We start from the raw sequence: 17969 nt of genomic DNA, 5'->3' as shown, positions 1-17969 counted from the left end.
CAAAAAAAAAAAAAAAAAAAAAAAAGATAAAACGAAAAGAAAATCAACAACCTAGAGACTAAACAAGATCACCACTCTTTAATATGAGATTTCACTCTAATAAACTACATAATAATTCTGAAGAAATCAACAAAAATATTTAATATGAGAAGCAGCAGTTTAGGATCCAAGGAAGTTTTTCGTGGAGCCAAAGATAGAAGCAAAAGAATTAGCAAAGCCAAGCAAGATCCCAACTTTGACTTGCCCTCTCTTTGGTATCGGACGGCCACCTTGTTCTCTGGCATCTCTCCTAGTTCCATTTCCGCCGTTGATCATGCTGACTTTTCCTCTTCCTCCCATTTTCTGCTTATCGAAGTCTATCGAAGTCAAAAGTCTTCTGGAAAGTCTGAGAAGAAAAAAGTAAGTCTTTAGGAAAGTCTAGAGAGAAGAAGAAATGAGTAAACTGAAGAACAAGAATGTTTGATTTGTTGCAAGTTACAACCACAAGAGGATCCATAGGTCTTTATATAAACGTTAAAGTGCTCTCCAAAATAACCTTGGGTTTGGCTAATATTACAAGTTTGATCAATATATTATTCACTATCTGCTTGAACGTTTTTGCCCCTCGCCGCCCCCCTTGGATTAGATTAAGGACTCGACTGGTTTAAACGCAGCGGTTGCGGATTGGATCAGATTAAGGGTCCGACTGGTTTAAATGCAGCGGCTGCGGGTGCGGGAGTTTGCGGATGCGAATGGCTGCGGTTTCAAGCGTTATTAAACGATTTGTATGACTGGCACAACGTTTGAAAATTGTTGCGTTTGCGGGATATTTGTAATTGGTTGATTATAAGATATTGCAGCGGTTTAATAATAAATTATCCATATTAACATATTATAACAGTATAAAAATATTAAAAACATACTATTGTAATAAAATATAATAATTAACAATATAATATGATTAATAAAAATATTATGTTCATGAATAAAAAATTTAAATTAGTTGAAAGTTATAATTTTAATAAAATTTGTTTCGAAGATTTATATTAAAACTTTTTAAAAAATATTTTATTTTGTTTTATATATGTGTATATCTTTATATATGTGTGTATATTAATGTTTAATTTTTTTAATAAATAGTTAGTTTAAAGTTTTTAACTTTTTATAAAACAAATTATGATACTGTTTGTGAATTTTAATTAATATATAAAATATGTATATATTTTTAGTATAATATTTCCATTTTTAAATTTTAATTTTAAAATATTTTTAAAACCAATTTTATTTTTATTTTTCCACCTGCAACCGCAAACGTTAGCTGGAACCATCTTTTGATTTTAAGAGGTTCAGAGCAGTTTGGAGTGATTTGTAGCGGTTTGTATGATTGTTTTGAAACGCTGTCAACTTGTACCAACCGCAAAAACCAGTCGGACCCTAAGATCTTACTTTAATTTATTTTTCTAATTAACTCGATCTTATTCGATTTTGTTTAATAGGGGTTTTGTTGATCAGATTAGGGTTCTCCAGAATTCTAATACTTTACTCTAAGGTATATTTTACTAACAATGAATTTATGGGGTTATTTTAATTTTTTATATTTTAAGACTAAAATAAATTTGGATAACTATTTATTTGTTTATTCATGTTACCAAACTTAAATTGTTATAGTTTTTTTTTTTTTTTGATAAAAGCATTCATAAATTGTTATAGTTTCGTACTAAATATCATTTTAGTTTTATTATTGGTTATTTTTTGTTTCGATACAAGGATTTTCATTATCAATTAATTCTTATTAGTTAATTTATAAATTGGTTAGTAATGACTAATGAAGATAATGATCTTTTGATTGCTTCGAGAGTTGGTAAACCATGGTTGTAATCTAAAAATGCACAATAGATAGACTCTATCCAGGTGCATTGCATCAATGGCTGCAAGCTTAGAATCAATAATTAGTTATGAAGAAAAGTAAGTAGCTTTATTTAAAAGTGGACACCAACTTGTAATCCCACTAAGGATAAACTCGAAAGTTATATCATAAGGTTGGATTGGTCATCTAAAAAGCGACAAAATATTCTGACAGTCTTAAAGTGCTCCATGATGATTAATAATAATAATAATCTACTCTCTCTGTTTTTAAATGTAGGTAATTTTAGTAAAAAGAGTTCGTTTCACAATATAAGTAGTTTACATATTTCAATGCATTTTTTTCATTTATTGGATATTGTGTGACCAATAAAATAATGTCAAGCTTTTTATAATTGGTTGAATTAATTGATTAAATGATATATTTTTTTAGATAACAACTTTTTAAATATTTGTGTTTTTAGGTAAAACTACTTATAATTAAAAACAGAGGGAGTAATAGATATTCCATTCCATTTTGCACCAAATTCACAAAAAGCTTACATTTGTTAGGTATTCACCGAAAGTCAGACAAATGAAATGTTTCTTAATAATTTGCAGACTAGCAACAAAATTCACGTGAGAAAAATAAGGTAACACGCCTTCGAAAGAATAAAAAATAATAATAAGGTAACTGTTGTAAAAATAACGAAAAAATCTATCTTTATTCATAACATAGAAGTTCATTATATAAGAGATTACACCGTCATAGATAAATGGAAATATTACAAATCATAATCTCTTGATTATAATCCATCCACAATCTGGTTCATAACACTCCCCCTTAGATGTCATAACCATTTAGAGCTTGTAAAGTGTTTTAATGTTGTCTCATTAAAACCTTATCAGGAAAACCCAATTGGGACAAAACCATGGTGAAGGAAAAAGAGTACAACACACATTACTCCCCCTGATTTGGACATTACTGAAGGTCCCTTGGACCTCTCCAATTTTCTGCAATCCGTGGGTGATGAAGATCTTGGACAGAATATGCTTCGTCCTCGAACATGATAGTTGGTTCTTCTTTACCATCGGTTATGCCATAATCTGATCGAACATATTGAGTCATCGACCTCAAATACACACACACGAAATCTTGGATGATGTTGTTGTGATATGCGTGTACCACCATGTGTAAAACATAACCTGTCTGAAAAACAAATCAACAAAACCAAATAACCCCTCCTCTTTGGGCTGGTTAGTATAAAATAAACCAAAATCAAAGGCTTCTTCATCGTCCTTCTTATGGACCAATCAGATCAGTGTCTAAAACAAGACTTCTGCATCGTCCATCTCAGGACTAAATGGACTTATTTATCGTCCACCTTTGAACAGAATGGATCAGTGTCCAAAACAAGTGATCTCACGCCCATGTACTAGATAATGGGTGAGACTGGTCCATATTAAATCTCTTGAGTACAATTTTCTGTATATACTATTTGATGCACAAAGATTTCATTGTTAATGTACTCAAGCTGTAATCCCAAACAAAACTTTGTTTTCCAAGATCTTTCATCTCAAACTCTTTCTTGAGATATTCAACTGTTTGGGAAATTGTATCCAGAGGTTCCTAAGATATTCAGATCATATACTTTGATGATTATCAATATTGTTATCGAGAACTTGTTGTACTTTCAGCTCAATACCCTCTAGTACTTTCATTATCCAGTGGACCATATAAATATGCAGTCACTACATCAATTTGCTGCAAGTCTAATTTTCTCTCTTATATAGCCAGACTTATGAGAAATCTAAAAGTAGTTGCATCCACCACATGGGAGTATGTCTCCTCATAATCTATTACTGATCTTTGTGAGAATCCTTGTGCAACATCAGCTTTATATCTCACGATTTCTATTCTTCACAAGACCCATTTATATCCACTGGTTTTAACATCATATGGCGTCTTAATCATATGGCCAAATACGCCTTTCTTCCTTAAACTATTTAACCCCACGTTTCCATTCAACAATCTGTTCTACGAGTGCGCACTCTTATATTGACGTGGGTTCATGATGCTCGTTTATATTCATAAATTCAAGTGCTACCTTGTATGCAAATAAATCATCTTATGTCAACATTCCTTATTGGTTCCATTATGTTCCAGACATGATATAATCGATTGAGATTTATTATTATCAGGACCTTTAATACTTTGCAGCTTGGCATCCCAAGCTACATTGTTTGGTACCTGTACCTTAGAGCCGGCCGGCCTAATCTCCATGTCTGGGATGGTTTCCTTAGTAACATCGGATTTGGATTTTGATTATCATTCTATGCACCTTTCTTTTGTTTTCGAAGATTCTTATCTTTTGGAACCTATTTGGTCTACCACGTTTCATACGTTGTCTAGACTCTGTAGCAACTTGAATGTGTCTCTTCTTGGACATCAAATTCGTTGGTGCTTTACAAGCTGGTTTATATATGACTTAGTCATTCTTTTTCGGGTCAGCAAATGTGTCTGACATTTGATTATCTAGCTTTGTAAATGTATAATCTTTGGACGTCTATTTCACATTCTTTAATCTGAGGATCTTGCCAAGACATTGATGGTTGATTCCATTCTATTTCTTTTACCATTCTTTTACCAGCTTTATTATTTTTCTAAAATAATCCGTGTACCTGGCCTCAAATATAATCATCCATAGTTGGCTCAAAGTACTTTATTATTGTGGGAGAATCATATCCAACATATATCCCCATCCTCCTTCTGAGTTCCCATCTTAGTTCTCTGTGGTGGAGCAATTAGTACATAGACAGCACATCCAAATGTCTTATGATGGGGTATGTCTGGCTCTTGGCCCGTTAATAATTGTAATAGGGGATATTACAATGGCCTGATGCGTATTAACTTAGGTGCATGTAAATTTCGTGTGGTCCAAGCTGTGAATGAGAGTTTTGACCTCATAAGTTATGGTCTATCAATCAGCTATTTGTGTTTTAAAAGATTTCGGCCAAGCCGTTCTTGGTATGGACATGTATCACAGAATTGTCCTCACTTACCGCATGGACATACCATAATCATTTAAACACTTGAGACATGTATTCACCAGTATTATCTAGACATATAGTCTTTATTTATGAAAAATAGGTTCGTAGCCGTTTTACTGGTGATGGCCTAATGAGTTTCCCTTGTGTACATGCTACACACGTGAGATTCTTTGGGATAACTCTTCTTATCTTTTAATGTGTGCCTTTTGAATATCAATTTTTGCATCATGTTTGGACCAGGATGGCCAATCCGGTCGTGCCATAAAGTGTATATTTTCGCAGGCTTTTAGCTTCTATCATACTGATCTATGCATAGTCTAGGTCAGTAGAGAATGCATGTATAGTCTTTTGGACTTATTATGGCCTTGGGCGATTTTATATATATATATGAAGGAACTCTTTGTTTCCTTCGCCCATTGTTTCAATATGGAAACCATTCATTCTTATATCTTTAAAACTCAATAGGCTGCTCTTGCTCTTAGAGCTGGGTGAATATAAGGAATCACTGATTTCTAGATGCATACCCTTAGGCAATAATATATTAGCCTAGCCATAGTCTTCTTTCAGACTGGCGATACCTGCTTTAGTACTTATATTGGCATTTTTCAGTGTACTCATATAGAAAAATTATTCATTCATTTAATCTAAGCTGATAATGTAATATAAATAAATTCAAGGAGATAAAAATCAGAGAAAGCATACAAGCAAAACAATCACACAAGTTTGATGTCGAAATCAGATTATCAACTTGATTCTTTTAGGCAATCATAAGTCTCATATTCCATAAGATCATCTTGATCATGTTCGAAATTATTTTCACCATCTTTATAGACCAAGTGGGTTTCAGGATTCTTCCCTTTCAGACTCTTTTTGATAGAGGTCACAAAAATGTTTGGGAGTCCTTCATATCTTAGCCCAATGGTTCTCCATTCCACATCAATGTCACACTGATTTGGTCGAGCTTTGTGGTTTAAAGGATATACCACGGCCACTGCCTTGACCATGGCTCAAATTGGGTTGATACCTATGGCCTCTGCCATAGTGATTCCCACGGGCAAATGTTTTATAGTGCCCATGGCCACGTCCTTTCCACCCTCCACAGCCATGGCCGTGTGGTCTATCATTCTGGACGTGGTTACCTTCTCTCTTTTTTTCTTCTGCGGCCTTATTGGTATCAGGTAATGCGGTTAATCCAGGAGGTCTCAATTCACTGTTTCTCATCAGTAATCCATTATTTTTGCCCAGCTAGCAATAGACTCATCCACAGACTTATAGTCCTGGATTCTGGGATTCTTCCAATCAAATAGGGTCTTTGGTAATAACATTGTTCTTTGGTGATCATATCTCGATTTTTAACTATGTCCAAAGGTCTAGAGGATTCTCTATAGTCAGATACTGATCTTTGAAACTCCTAATAAGATGATGGCTAATAATTAATATTGCCATGTATCAATCTTTCTCATTTGACATTATCGCCTTTTGTGATTCATTCACCAAGTCTTTTGACTTTAGGATAAACTCAGTATCCAGTGCCCATTTCAAATAATTATCTCCTGAGAGATTTAGGGCTGCAAAATCCAAGTTGATTTTCGACATCTCAAATCATATATCAATCAATTTTAGATCTCATAAAATATTTAACATACGGCCGTAAAACAAGACATGATATCAAGTCAATACATTTCTAATAAGCAAACAAGACACACGGCCAAATGTGATATAATGCAATAAGGTCATACGGCCAAACTGATATATGATGCATAATAAGTCACACAGTTTTATCAAGCAAGGGTATCGACCAAACAAGAAATTTCTATATGTTTTCATACGACCATATGGTTATAATGCAAACCTAACATACTGATTCTATATGTACAGGAGTGGAATTATGGAACCTCAATATAAAACAATCAGATCATGCAAAGGTGATAATAATCAGATCATGCGCATAACATAAACATGTTGGTCAGGATGATATATGATGCAAACTGGCCACACGGCCAAGTAGATATGATGCACTCAATCTTAGCAATCGGATTCTATATGTGTAATGGTAATATTAAAACATTCAATCAAGGTTTAGCAATTAATCAATCAGTTTCAGGTATGAGATTTAGCTAGACGAACAATCAGATTCAATTAGGTTTTATCAAGACTAGCAATTAGATCAATAATCAAAAATAATCAAACGGATTCAAGCATTACACAATTTAGGGTTCCATCCAAAAATAGGGTTTCAATCATGAAAAGCAAAACAATCAGTTTCAAGGCTGATTCTATCAATTTTATTAATCAGTTTCAAGGCTGATATTTATCAGTTTCAAGGCTGATATTAGCAAGATGGAATCAAGCAATCTGATTTTAGGGATACACAAATTAAGGTTTAGGGTTTCAATTCGAAATTAGGGTTTTATATTATAACATATTCTAACATGCAATATTAAACCACAAATCATTCAATCAGGATATAAAAACTATCAATCCTAACTCACACGGATTTAAACCTCAAAGAAACATTCAATCAATCAAATAAAACAATCGATGCACACGTAATTTAGGGTTTACAGATTTTAAAACAAGCAAAGCAATTTCAATTCATTCAGATTCGAGTTTAAACAATCTTAGCAACAGTTCTAGGTGATCAAAACAACCAATGAAGATTCAAATTCAAACAATCAAAATCGATTTTCAAATTAGGGTTTAAGGTTTCGAATTTGATCTTAGATCAAAGGGGTTTGATTTGAGATTCAAAAACCATTAATGATTTTGATTTTAATTGATCAATAGATCAATCTCGATTTAGGGTTTGGGGTATCGAACTTTTGAGCTTTGATTTACTCAATAGGGCTTTTATGTATTACCCTATGGTTTTCATAAAGATTAGGATTTTAGGGTTTCATTTTTTATCAATCAATCCAAATTCGATTATAGGTTCTTAGGTTTGGAATTACCTTTAACTTAGATGATTGTTGAAACCGGACCACCAAAGATTATGAACCGCGAGCTGCAACACAAACGGGAACGAACGCGAGCTATCCGCGAGCTAGACACGAGCTGATCGGGTACGCCTTGATCGTCGGGAACGCGAACGGTATGCTTGCGTGCCAATCGCTATCGGCTTGCGGACGTCTGATCAGGAACGCGAGCTGTCCGGAATGCGGGCTGAGGCTGAGATCGGATTGAGATCGTCTGAAGCTGAGACGGGGACGCGAGCTGGAACAGACGCGGGAACAAGAGGCGCGATCGGATTAGGGTTCGTCGGTTCGCCGGCTAGGGTTAGGGTTTTAGGGTTTTGTTCTTTTGGTTTCTTAGCTTAGGGATTTTAGAGTTTCGTGCTGATAACGTGTTGTAAAAGTAATAAAAAAGTCTATCTTTATTTATAACATAGAGGTTTCTTATATAGGAGATTACACCGTCATAGATAAATGGAAAGATTACAAATCATAATCTCTTGGTTATGAGCCATCCACGGTCTTGCTCATAATAGTAACACCAAGTTATCGAGGGAAAATGGAAATGGGGGAATATATACACTGATACACACTACAGTCATGAGTCATCCTATGGTTAAGAACAGCCGGCCAATAATGCAAAGTTTATTAAACTAACTTTTTGTATATAAGTAAATATTAAAGTCCTAAAAAGATATAAGGTGTCCCTTAAAAAACTTATCTGAAAAATTGAACAAGCCCAAAATATACATGATATTTTACTCTACTGCTAGAAAACAAATGATCAGGGGCTCAAGGAGATTTACACATCACAACCAGTGAACCAGGGGCTAAAGGAGGGATGATGATTTCAAATCACGTTATTATTTACAGCGTCACCACGGACAGTATTTTGTTTTTACTTTTTACCTTTTTACAACACCTTGGAATTATACTTTACTTGTATTTTCTGATCAGTATCTAAGTCATTATTGTTTTTTTAAATACAATATTGTCAACATCTATGCTTTGGAAGCAATTGCTATGTGTATTAATCATCTTTCTTATGCTAGATGTGTGTTCATGCTGGTGTGGTGTTGCTGTCTCTTGAGTTCTCTTGTGCCTTAATCTTCTGTTATTACTCTTGATCCAGTTCTTATCTTGTTCCACCGCTTTGTTCCATCTTTCTTCAAATGTTTGAAGTTCCCATGTCGATTGCCTCCTTATCTATTTTGTTTCATCAAAACCATACAAACACTATGATGCTAACTCTTGTCCTTCTATTTGCAACCGACAACATACCTAAGAAGAATCTGATGGAGATTTACTCACCGAGGTTCTCGAATTATGGCCATGTCTCTTGAAAATATCAACAGAAAAAGAACCATAAAGGTGTGAGCTATTTTTTAGTTAGAGGCCAAAAGAATGGGAAAATGAGAAGTGTGTGCTTTGAAGTAATGAGCTGCGGTATCAGAGAAACAACGTTATATAGAAAGTTCTTTCATCTTGGGATCATACATTCATACCTTCTTCTCAGAGTGTCCACTTTCACCTAAAGTTTGAATGCCTTGATGAAATATATACTCACTATCCACGATCCCCACATTCTTCGTTCTATCTCCCTAAAACGGTCAAAACCGTGCTCACAGTTGAAGATATATGAAAATTTCTGAATGACACGTAATTTTGTGAATAGAAAGAAGAAAAGGTGACAGAGTTGGCTAGTGTAATATAAGTTTTTGATGGGGCAACCATAATGTTAAGTTCAGTAAGAATGTTTTAGACTATATATTTCAAGGTTTCAAAAGAACTAGATTTTTTAATTTCAGCAAGATATAGAATAAGTTAACAAAATCTTGAATGAGAATCACGATTTGTAAAGAAAAAATAAGAGCACCTGTGCACAATATCCTAGTTTCATATCCATCCCCCATCCATGAACCAAATCATTCTACAAAAGCCAAAACAAAAATGAACTCAAGTGAAATAATTACTAACCGCAAGTGAAAATTTACCTGTATAAGATTCCAAGTGCAAAACCAAGCAGCTCTTGAAAACACCGGAGCCATTCCTTCAACAAATCTACATAACAAAGTACAATATCAATTATGTATACCATTCACAGAAATAATTTATCGCCTGCTAAACCATTACCCTGTGCAAGGAGGATCTACGCTTGCGTTAGAACACTTTCTATTGCCTTTACTGATGTAAACTCTCCTGTGTTTTTTGGCATCATTGTAAAACAAGTACTAAATGCATTGAAAACAAACAAAAAGCTCTCCTAAAATGAATAATATGGACCTATGAAATATCTCTGAACTAGAACGGACTGTGATTTTGTGGTGGATTCCACTAGAGTTTGAGTCCAAAGCCGGTTGAGATATCTCCAGTCCCTCTGATTTAACTATCTCCAAATACCTGAAGAAAAATTCTGTCACACTCAGTTCCTTCACGCTCATGATAACTGTAGGAAGTTTACCTCTCTGGTGAGAAATTCTCTACTCCAAGATCCTCATCCCAAATAAATATATAATCATAAATTGATACAACATCAGGATGGAGAAATCGTTTCGCAAACCACCTAAAAATCAAGAGAGGAATATCATATAAACACAATGTTACACAATTGAACATCAAAACAAAACATCATCTCTGTGATATTATCTTCAAGAAAGAAAATAACCATTTAGTCTGGTCCTGTGCAACTATATGTATGGCCTTTGAACTCCACTCCAGATCCAACCATTGATCCATATTACCATCGTAGTGGAACAGAACAACCGTGAAATTCGCTGGAAGAAACTGAGAGACCCAAGAGTTTCACATTAAAATGAAACCTCTGTAAAAAAAAAATTGCAATACCTTCTTTACAATAGCGTCAACGTTACTCTTTTGCTTAATTCCTACGGGTATGGCCAACAAGTTACGGTTAGTCATTTCTACACCCTGTGTTTAACAATCACAACACACATTAGAAAGTCTTTTAGCTATGGAGCTATATATTCAATCATAGATGCCACGCTTCTTGATGAAATAGCACTAACCTTTGACCTCAAACTACTACTAGACCAGAGAGGCTTCAGTTCGAGGTCCGTTCTAGGCTCTATGATACCACGAGGCAAGCCTTTTAATTTCTGATCGACTGGTTCTGATTCCTGGATACAGTCCATAACTTAACTTTACATTAAACTAGAAAATAAGATTACTTAGGAATTTAGGATATCAACATGTTACCTTAGCCATGTCAATGGGATAATCTGATTCTTCTAGCTGAAGGATAGATAGAAAAAAAAGAGAGTTTACTTATGAAATAATCAAGTCACCACATTCAAAGAGATCAAAACGATAGGTTACAACATTACATCTGTATCTTCGAATTGAATATGTGTGGTCTTATACCAAAAGATCAAAAGTGCTGTACATATGAGAGCCAAGAAGGACTTTATTCTCCACCAGGATTTACTCTGCAAGACTCAAAGCATTATGTTGTTGAAACAGTATAATAAACCCAAACACAATTGAGGAGGTGCTATAAAGAGAAACCAAAGCTTACCACATCTTGAGCGTTGTTTCTTTTCTTAACAAGTGATGGTTTGGTCGTAGACGGTAAACCATGTTCCATATTCTTTCTGATACACAATCAAATAAAACCCCCTAAGACAAGTTTTGCAACAAAAACAAAAAAACTTTTAAGATCAGAAAACTCACCAGACTGCCTTTGTGTTGTCCCAATAACACAGAACAGGAATACAATTTAACCAGGCCGTACTTGTCACTTTGTCAGTGAATCTCAGTATGTTGTTAGGCCTCTATTGTTTATAGGTTTACCATATGAGTTCATTTCATGGTATTATGTTGTATCAAATACATAGCCAATGAAAATTACCATCTAGTTATGTTACGTGAACTAAAACTTTAGCAAAAGGAAAAAGTTTGAAGACATCTCAAAACGGCAATAGCGGTAAAACGTTATAGTTTATATTACCAAATATAGAAGAACAAAGTTAGCAAGTTTGTCTTATTGATATATAGGTGGTTGACAAGTGATTTTGTAAAATAAGTCATGCATGACGTTAATTAAATACTTTTAAGTCTCATTGCATTCCTTAGGTAAAGATAAAAGAGATTGAATAGCCAAAAGTGGAAGAGTTTCAATATGCAACGGTATAAACATAGATCGTTTACCCCGTCAAGAAAACTAAGGCAATAAACTAAACGTCTCCCTCTTTTTGCTACCAAACAATGATGAAACAATGACATCATACGTAGCAATTGATCAGCTCAGAGAGATCGTTCTAGCTGTTGATTGTGAGTTTTGCATATGCATATTACCAACAAATGTTTTGTGTATCAATGCAACCCAAGTTAGAGTCTTGAATATACATAAACCAGTTTTTTTTTTTTTAACATTAATGATATATGTACACAAAATACGCATAAATAATCTCCATGAACCCAATCAATGTAGTGAGATCATCGGGAGAAACACAAAAACATTCGATGCCAAACTCAACTCAACTCAATGTGGTTGCTGGAATGTTTATTAAGCCAATGGGTGATATACATGATAAAGAAAACAGTCTTTCAACATTCTTGAATGGAGTTTGAGTTGGAGGAATCTCTTGATGAGCTATGTTGATGCTGAGACTTTGAGATGTGTTGAGAAGGATGAGGCACGGGCACTGGATGAGCAATGAACGTAGGGATGTTGTCTCCTGGCATCAATACTGACACACCGTTCGCGTAAACAGTCATCTGCATATGGATTACATCAGAGAATCAGTCATTCATAAACTTAATGGAAACAACATTATTATTTTCCATGAGCCAAGAAAACATAAGCAAATGAGAGGGAATTGAGTGGGGAGAAGACAATGACAGATCTAAAAACATCTGTCATTGTTCCCCAACAGCAGCTCAAGTTAAAGAGGAAGAAAAGAGCAAACACACTTGTCTTAACTTTACATTTATGGGTCCTCTCATGTCTTTGAATGCTTCTATCTAGTTTTTCATCACATGGTTTTTGGTCCATGACCATGTAAAATCAATCATTAATGCCAATCAGTCTTTATCAAAACGAGTATATCTAACATGAAAACAAGGGGGATACAAAGGAGGACCCATAATCATCAGGGAAGGACTAATTCAAAATTAAACTCACTTCTCAAAACACAAAAAGAGATGAGATACAAAGAAGTCTCCAGGAAACTATTACCACAAGAATATGACACTGAAAAACAAACTCTTTAAAGTGTTACCCACTTCTCCATAATTTCATTCAAGTTCACATATAGATTGAGATCTCATTGGTATAGGACAATTCGAGCTTTCTGAGTCTGTTCTCTTAAGAATAGAGTCAGGAGTACTATGCAATCTCAATGAAACTATTTAACCCTCAAGAACATGACCAAACTCTAGCCTAGGAGGAATGTTAGGTTTCAAGAAAGCTTGTGGGGGCCATTTGTGTTCCTAGGACATGTCAGTCGCACATGGTTTTAGACTTAAACGTTATACCTCATTTTCCTTTACAAACGAATCTAGCCTCCAACAAACAAAACTTTATTACACTTAATTTCTTGTCTCCTTCGCCATTAAATGAAGAAGACGAGAAAAAAAAAACAGGAGATTCAAAGTGAAAAGAGAAATCAATGAATGCATCACCATGACACCATATATACATATATACTCAAATAGTGTATGCATGTGTGAGTGAAGAAGCTTATTGAGACATCTTTAAACGTTAATGATGTAAGAGCATGTGCATTGTTGGGTCACTTTCGGTACTCAAAATAGTACACAGAGTCAAAACCCTATGATGTTTTATTCTTCTGATTTTTTGCATGAGCGTGTTCACATCAAAATGAAAACAAACCCTCAGATTATAAATGTAAATTTTTTAGAATAATATGTAATTTTTTAGAATAATTAATCAAAAGACTAAACCTTTTGTCTAAATTAAACACAAACTTAGAAAGAAAGCATCATAAAGAATGAAGCTTTTATCCAATTTCAGATTAGTCAAACTGTGTCAACACTTAACAGTACTTAAGCAGACAAGAATACGACAAAATAAGGAATCTGTGTTTACGACTTAAAGTACTTGCCTTGGGAGATTGGTAACCGAGCTTAGATGCTGCTGACCCACTGAACCCGACCCGAGAATCTATACCCAAAAGGATCCGACCAGAAGAGGAATCTGGGTTAGTGGTTGTTCGAATGAGTTTCTCGAAGATAGCCATGAGGAGGAACATTGAGATGAGAATGGCTGTAGCTACGAAACCAAATGAGACTGCGTTAACTGAGTCCTCGTCGAATCGAGATTTACATGGTTCTTCTCGCCGGAGATTCATCGGAGCTCCAATGGGTGGCCATGGTTGATGGTTCGTGCTCGTCTTCAACCGCTCAAGCTCTCTCATTTCCGATATTGAAAGTTAGTTTGGCCGTAGTGTTGTGAGTTCGTTGAGGTGAAACACAGAGAGATGTGAGTAGTGAGAAGTGAGAACTGAGAACTGAGAGATGAAGAAGGAGAGGAGAGGGAGCAAGTGGGGCTAATATGTGAGAATGTGAAAGTTTTGGGATTTTAATAGAAATTGTTTTAAAATTGTAACTTTTTGGGGACATACATGTTGTCCTTTTATTACACAGCTTTTCTTGAGAATTACAGAGAGAATAGTGATGTTTGTTTACTAAAATCTAGTCATGCATGCTCGCTGTCCAATATGAATTTAGAACAGTATATTATCTTGAATATGTGTTGATTTTTAAGATGGTAACAAGTGTTTTTCTTTGACAACTTGATAACAAGTGTTTATATAAGGGAATGAGTAGTTGCACTCGATAACCATATCTATAACTTAATCTTCAATATTTATTTTTAAAATGTATTACCAATCTTTTACCAAATTTAGAACTCATAAAAACACTTTCCGGATTCATTTTAACATCACCACTACGTAATCTTTTTTCAAAAATAAAAAAATCATTATGAAGTAAAAAATAAAAAAATCATTATGAAGTAAAACCATGTATGGTGTGGCACAATGATAAGTCACTTTAAGAACAAAGCCTAAACTCACTAGAGCATCATTATTGAGAGTTTTTTAGGACGGAGTTCTTATAAAAACATAAGAAATTATTTCTTAATTTTTAATTACATCGTGAAGATGCTCTTCAATCCCAAATCTACATACATCATGCACAATCGGTTTGGGGGTCCGGCTCAGACGTTTAGATGAGGTTGGTTGCTGGAAAACTCTTAACCAAAAAATCTTGTAAGCTTCAAAATTATTCAAATGTTGTAAACTTAACAACAAACCTATTTAATAGTATATCCTTTGACCAAAAAAAAGTATATCCAAAAATGTACAACATTACCAAATCACCCACAAAATTCGTAATCATCTAAATAAACAAAATAATTTGAAAGTACATCTTGATAATCCTAGTCAAGCTAGAAAAATCTAAAATCTCAACAACAAACAAAATTTCAATATATCTGATTTTATTTGTGATAATTTCATTCATTTAATACAAAATCTCAATGAGTAAAAGTAAAATATCTAGTTTTGTATTTTACTCAAACTATTCTTTTATATTTATTATTTCGAAATATCAAATGTTTTTTTTAAACACTATCAAATGTTAAAAATAGGGAAAAGGAATATTTTGATTCGTTGAGATAGTAGGAGACAAAGACCAAACAGTTAAAGAAAAAAACAGAGTAAGCACTCTGCCCAAAGTTTCTTCTTCTTCTGTTATATCTCTTTCTCGTGAGGCCCAATGTAAATTCCTCGCACGGATTCAATTCAACTACCCCCAAAAAGCTGAACACTTAATTTTCTCTAAATTCTCTTTCTTTCTCCAAAAGAAACGAAACTTTCAACCATTTTCAAAAGACCCTTTTAAAGCTTCACAATCTAGAAAAGGTTTATTTCAACATTCTGATAAAAATGAGTATGGAGGCTGTGAAGAAAATGCTTCGGAGGGTGAAGGAGGCGGTGAAGAAGACCAAGAAGAAGAAGAAACAGACTATGTTTCAGTATGATCCATGGAGTTACGCCTTGAACTTTGACGATGGAGGAGAAACTCAGAGATTCTCCGGCGACTGTAAACACTGCAAGATCACTTTGATTTATGTTGTTTCTGTCAAATTTTGACAAGTTATCTCCTTATCTCTCTCATCTGCTTACAGTTTTGAAGCAGTCCACATTTGTTTCCGTGTCTACCACTCGCTCTCTCTTCTTTTGTCATTTTCCATCAAACTTAGCTAAAGATAATCTTTTCTAAAAACTTGAATAGTATTTTGTTTCTGTGTACTGCAAAAGATTGAAAGCGTTTGGCTCTTCTAAGTTCGAGTCAAGCTTCTTGAAATCGATTTAGTTTGGCAACATTTGATATCGTAAATCAATGTACAAATTCCAATGTAGAAACCGTAATTACTTTGTTGAACACTTTGAAAATATTGTTATTCAAACCTTGAACACATTTATTTGGGTACTAATCTTTGTGTAAGTTCTAACGTTCAAAACATACCTTGCAAAGATCGTAATTAATTAGTATTTCTTTGACCATTTTGAAGTTAGATATGACTAAATAATACTATAATTAGTCAAAGATCTTTTTTAAAAAAATTAGTTAAGATTCGTATTTGAAATCACTTCAAGTGTGAATTTATGTTTATCAACTAATAAATTTTGAATCCATGAGCGAAACACCATTGACTCAAAACACACTTTCCTATAAAAAAAAAAATAACACCATTGACTCGCAAACACTTGTATTAAAAATTGCCAAAATCTTTGGAACATAAAAATTCCAGGCGAGAGACAGATAATCAAGAAAGACGCTTAGGAAGTACATTAAAGAACAGTGTACAAAATAAACAAAGAAGCAACTTTTGTGGTAATCACAAGAAAACTATTGAACTAGAGAAACTGAGCTTGCATTTTGTATAAAGAGTGAACTAACTAACCATTATCAAGAAAAAATATATGCAAGAACAATGTGATTGATCTGAATATCAATATCTAGCCACTTAACCCATAACACATCGTTTCTTGATAAAATATGAATACTATACACAACATTAAATCATCAAATAAAACAGAGAATCAGACAATCCTATGTTCTGTCTCCACCACATCTATCATTCAACCAACCAACAATATCCCCACGAACAATCTCAACGTTCTCATCAGTCTCACCGAACAACATCGAATGCATCATCCCTTCATAGATCTTCAACGTCTTGTCCTCACTCTCCGCACTCTCATACAACTCTCTACTCACCTCAGGATCCGTCACAACGTCCGCGCTTCCGTGCAGCACAAGGAAAGGAACGCTCACATCCTTTAGCTTCTTCCCCAAGTAATCCGTAACCCTAAGCAGCTCCATCACCGTCCCCAGCCTCGGCTTCCCACCGTACCTCATCGGATTCCTCTTCGCGATGGGCTTCTTCTCCTCCACCTTGATGCACTTCTCCAACAGATCTTCTGTCGGAACAATGGCCCATGTCGGAACGAGACTAGAGATCGTGATCAGGATCCGATCGATCGGCCATTTAGGTCTCACCTTGTCGGAGATTTTGCACATCGGAGCGACGAGAACGGCACCGTCGAACCCCGACGGATCTAGGAAGTGGACCAGGAGAGAGATCGCTCCTCCCATCGATTCTCCGAAGAGGAACCGTGGCAAGGTTTGATACTTTGGTTGTTTCTTGATCGAATCGAAGAAAGAAATGAGGTCGTCGACGACGAGGTCCACGGAGGGGACGTAGGCGCGGACGCCGTCGGATCTACCGTGGCCTTCGATGTCGAGAGCGAAGCAGGCGAAGCCGTTTTGGGCGAGGAAGATGGCGGTGGACTGGAACGTCCAGCTGATGTCGTTGCCGTAGCCGTGGACCATGAAGATGATGCCACGTGGAGGAGACGAGGAGGGAGAGGGGAGCCACGAGCGGGTGAAGAGGTTGAGACCTCGAGGGGATTTGAAGTAGGATTTGGAGCCGGTGATGCCTTTGAGGTTGAAGTAGTCTTGTTCTGGGGTGTCTCCCCAGAAGTTGATCTCTGGAGAGAGATCGTGATCAGACATCGATCTAGTTCGAAGACGGAGAGATTGTGTTTTTGTTTTTGTGTCTTGTGGTTCTGATGAATGATGAGTGGTTTAGTT

General features: G+C 35.2%; 4 protein-coding genes across 6 annotated transcripts; 1 reads left to right on the top strand and 3 right to left on the bottom strand.

Annotated features, from left to right (window-relative positions):
- Positions 1-8668: 8668 nt before the first annotated feature.
- Positions 8669-11684, bottom strand: LOC106405139. 3 transcript variants are annotated; one of them, XM_013845737.3, is made up of 15 exons: positions 11514-11680; positions 11359-11434; positions 11168-11269; positions 11040-11075; positions 10850-10960; positions 10668-10751; positions 10489-10607; positions 10285-10386; positions 10107-10223; positions 9957-10022; positions 9818-9884; positions 9700-9753; positions 9329-9424; positions 9135-9161; positions 8669-9029 (listed from the first exon to the last, which is right to left on the bottom strand). In XM_013845737.3, the coding sequence occupies exons 2-15, from the start codon at positions 11425-11427 to the stop codon at positions 8784-8786; spliced, it is 1296 nt and encodes a 431-aa protein (XP_013701191.1). In that variant the 5' UTR covers positions 11428-11434; positions 11514-11680; the 3' UTR covers positions 8669-8783. The 3 variants fall into 3 exon arrangements, with proteins under 3 accessions (XP_013701191.1, XP_013701192.1, XP_013701193.1); XM_013845739.3 differs by having other exon boundaries at positions 8822-9029; positions 9105-9161; positions 11514-11684; XM_013845738.3 differs by lacking the exon at positions 9700-9753 and having other exon boundaries at positions 11514-11683.
- A 499-nt stretch (positions 11685-12183) lies between these two features.
- Positions 12184-14375, bottom strand: LOC106404877. The gene is made up of 2 exons (XM_013845528.3): positions 13910-14375; positions 12184-12560 (listed from the first exon to the last, which is right to left on the bottom strand). Exons 1-2 carry the CDS (start codon positions 14219-14221, stop codon positions 12390-12392), a joined length of 483 nt encoding a protein of 160 aa, XP_013700982.1. The 5' UTR covers positions 14222-14375; the 3' UTR covers positions 12184-12389.
- Positions 14376-14673: 298 nt separating this feature from the next.
- LOC106405091 lies at positions 14674-16255 on the top strand. Its single transcript, XM_013845696.3, has one exon. It carries the CDS (start codon positions 15755-15757, stop codon positions 15959-15961), a length of 207 nt encoding a protein of 68 aa, XP_013701150.1. The 5' UTR covers positions 14674-15754; the 3' UTR covers positions 15962-16255.
- Positions 16256-16812: 557 nt separating this feature from the next.
- On the bottom strand, positions 16813-17969 carry LOC106451713 (caffeoylshikimate esterase-like). Its single transcript, XM_013893677.3, has one exon. The coding sequence runs from the start codon at positions 17889-17891 to the stop codon at positions 16926-16928; it is 966 nt and encodes a 321-aa protein (XP_013749131.1). The 5' UTR covers positions 17892-17969; the 3' UTR covers positions 16813-16925.

Source organism: Brassica napus, chromosome C8 (genome assembly GCF_020379485.1).
Source record: "Brassica napus cultivar Da-Ae chromosome C8, Da-Ae, whole genome shotgun sequence".
Lineage (NCBI taxonomy): Eukaryota > Viridiplantae > Streptophyta > Magnoliopsida > Brassicales > Brassicaceae > Brassica > Brassica napus.
Note: the sequence above shows the minus strand (reverse complement) of the source record. Positions and strands in the feature narration are given on the sequence as shown.

Excerpts from the sequence above, each read along its gene's own strand:
- LOC106451713 (XM_013893677.3), bottom strand. The coding sequence starts at position 17,891 with ATGTCTGATCACGATCTCTCTCCAGAGATCAACTTCTGGGGAGACACC.
- LOC106405139 (XM_013845737.3), bottom strand. The coding sequence starts at position 11,427 with ATGGAACATGGTTTACCGTCTACGACCAAACCATCACTTGTTAAGAAA. Across the intron at positions 11,270-11,358 it reads GAAACAACGCTCAAGATGTG|AGTAAATCCTGGTGGAGAAT; the intron begins GTAAGCTTTGGT and ends TGAGTCTTGCAG. Across the intron at positions 10,023-10,106 it reads AGTTCAGAGATATTTCATAG|GAGAGTTTACATCAGTAAAG; the intron begins GTCCATATTATT and ends CAAAAAACACAG.
- LOC106404877 (XM_013845528.3), bottom strand. The coding sequence starts at position 14,221 with ATGAGAGAGCTTGAGCGGTTGAAGACGAGCACGAACCATCAACCATGG. Across the intron at positions 12,561-13,909 it reads TCGGTTACCAATCTCCCAAG|ATGACTGTTTACGCGAACGG; the intron begins GCAAGTACTTTA and ends ATCCATATGCAG.
- LOC106405091 (XM_013845696.3), top strand. The coding sequence starts at position 15,755 with ATGAGTATGGAGGCTGTGAAGAAAATGCTTCGGAGGGTGAAGGAGGCG.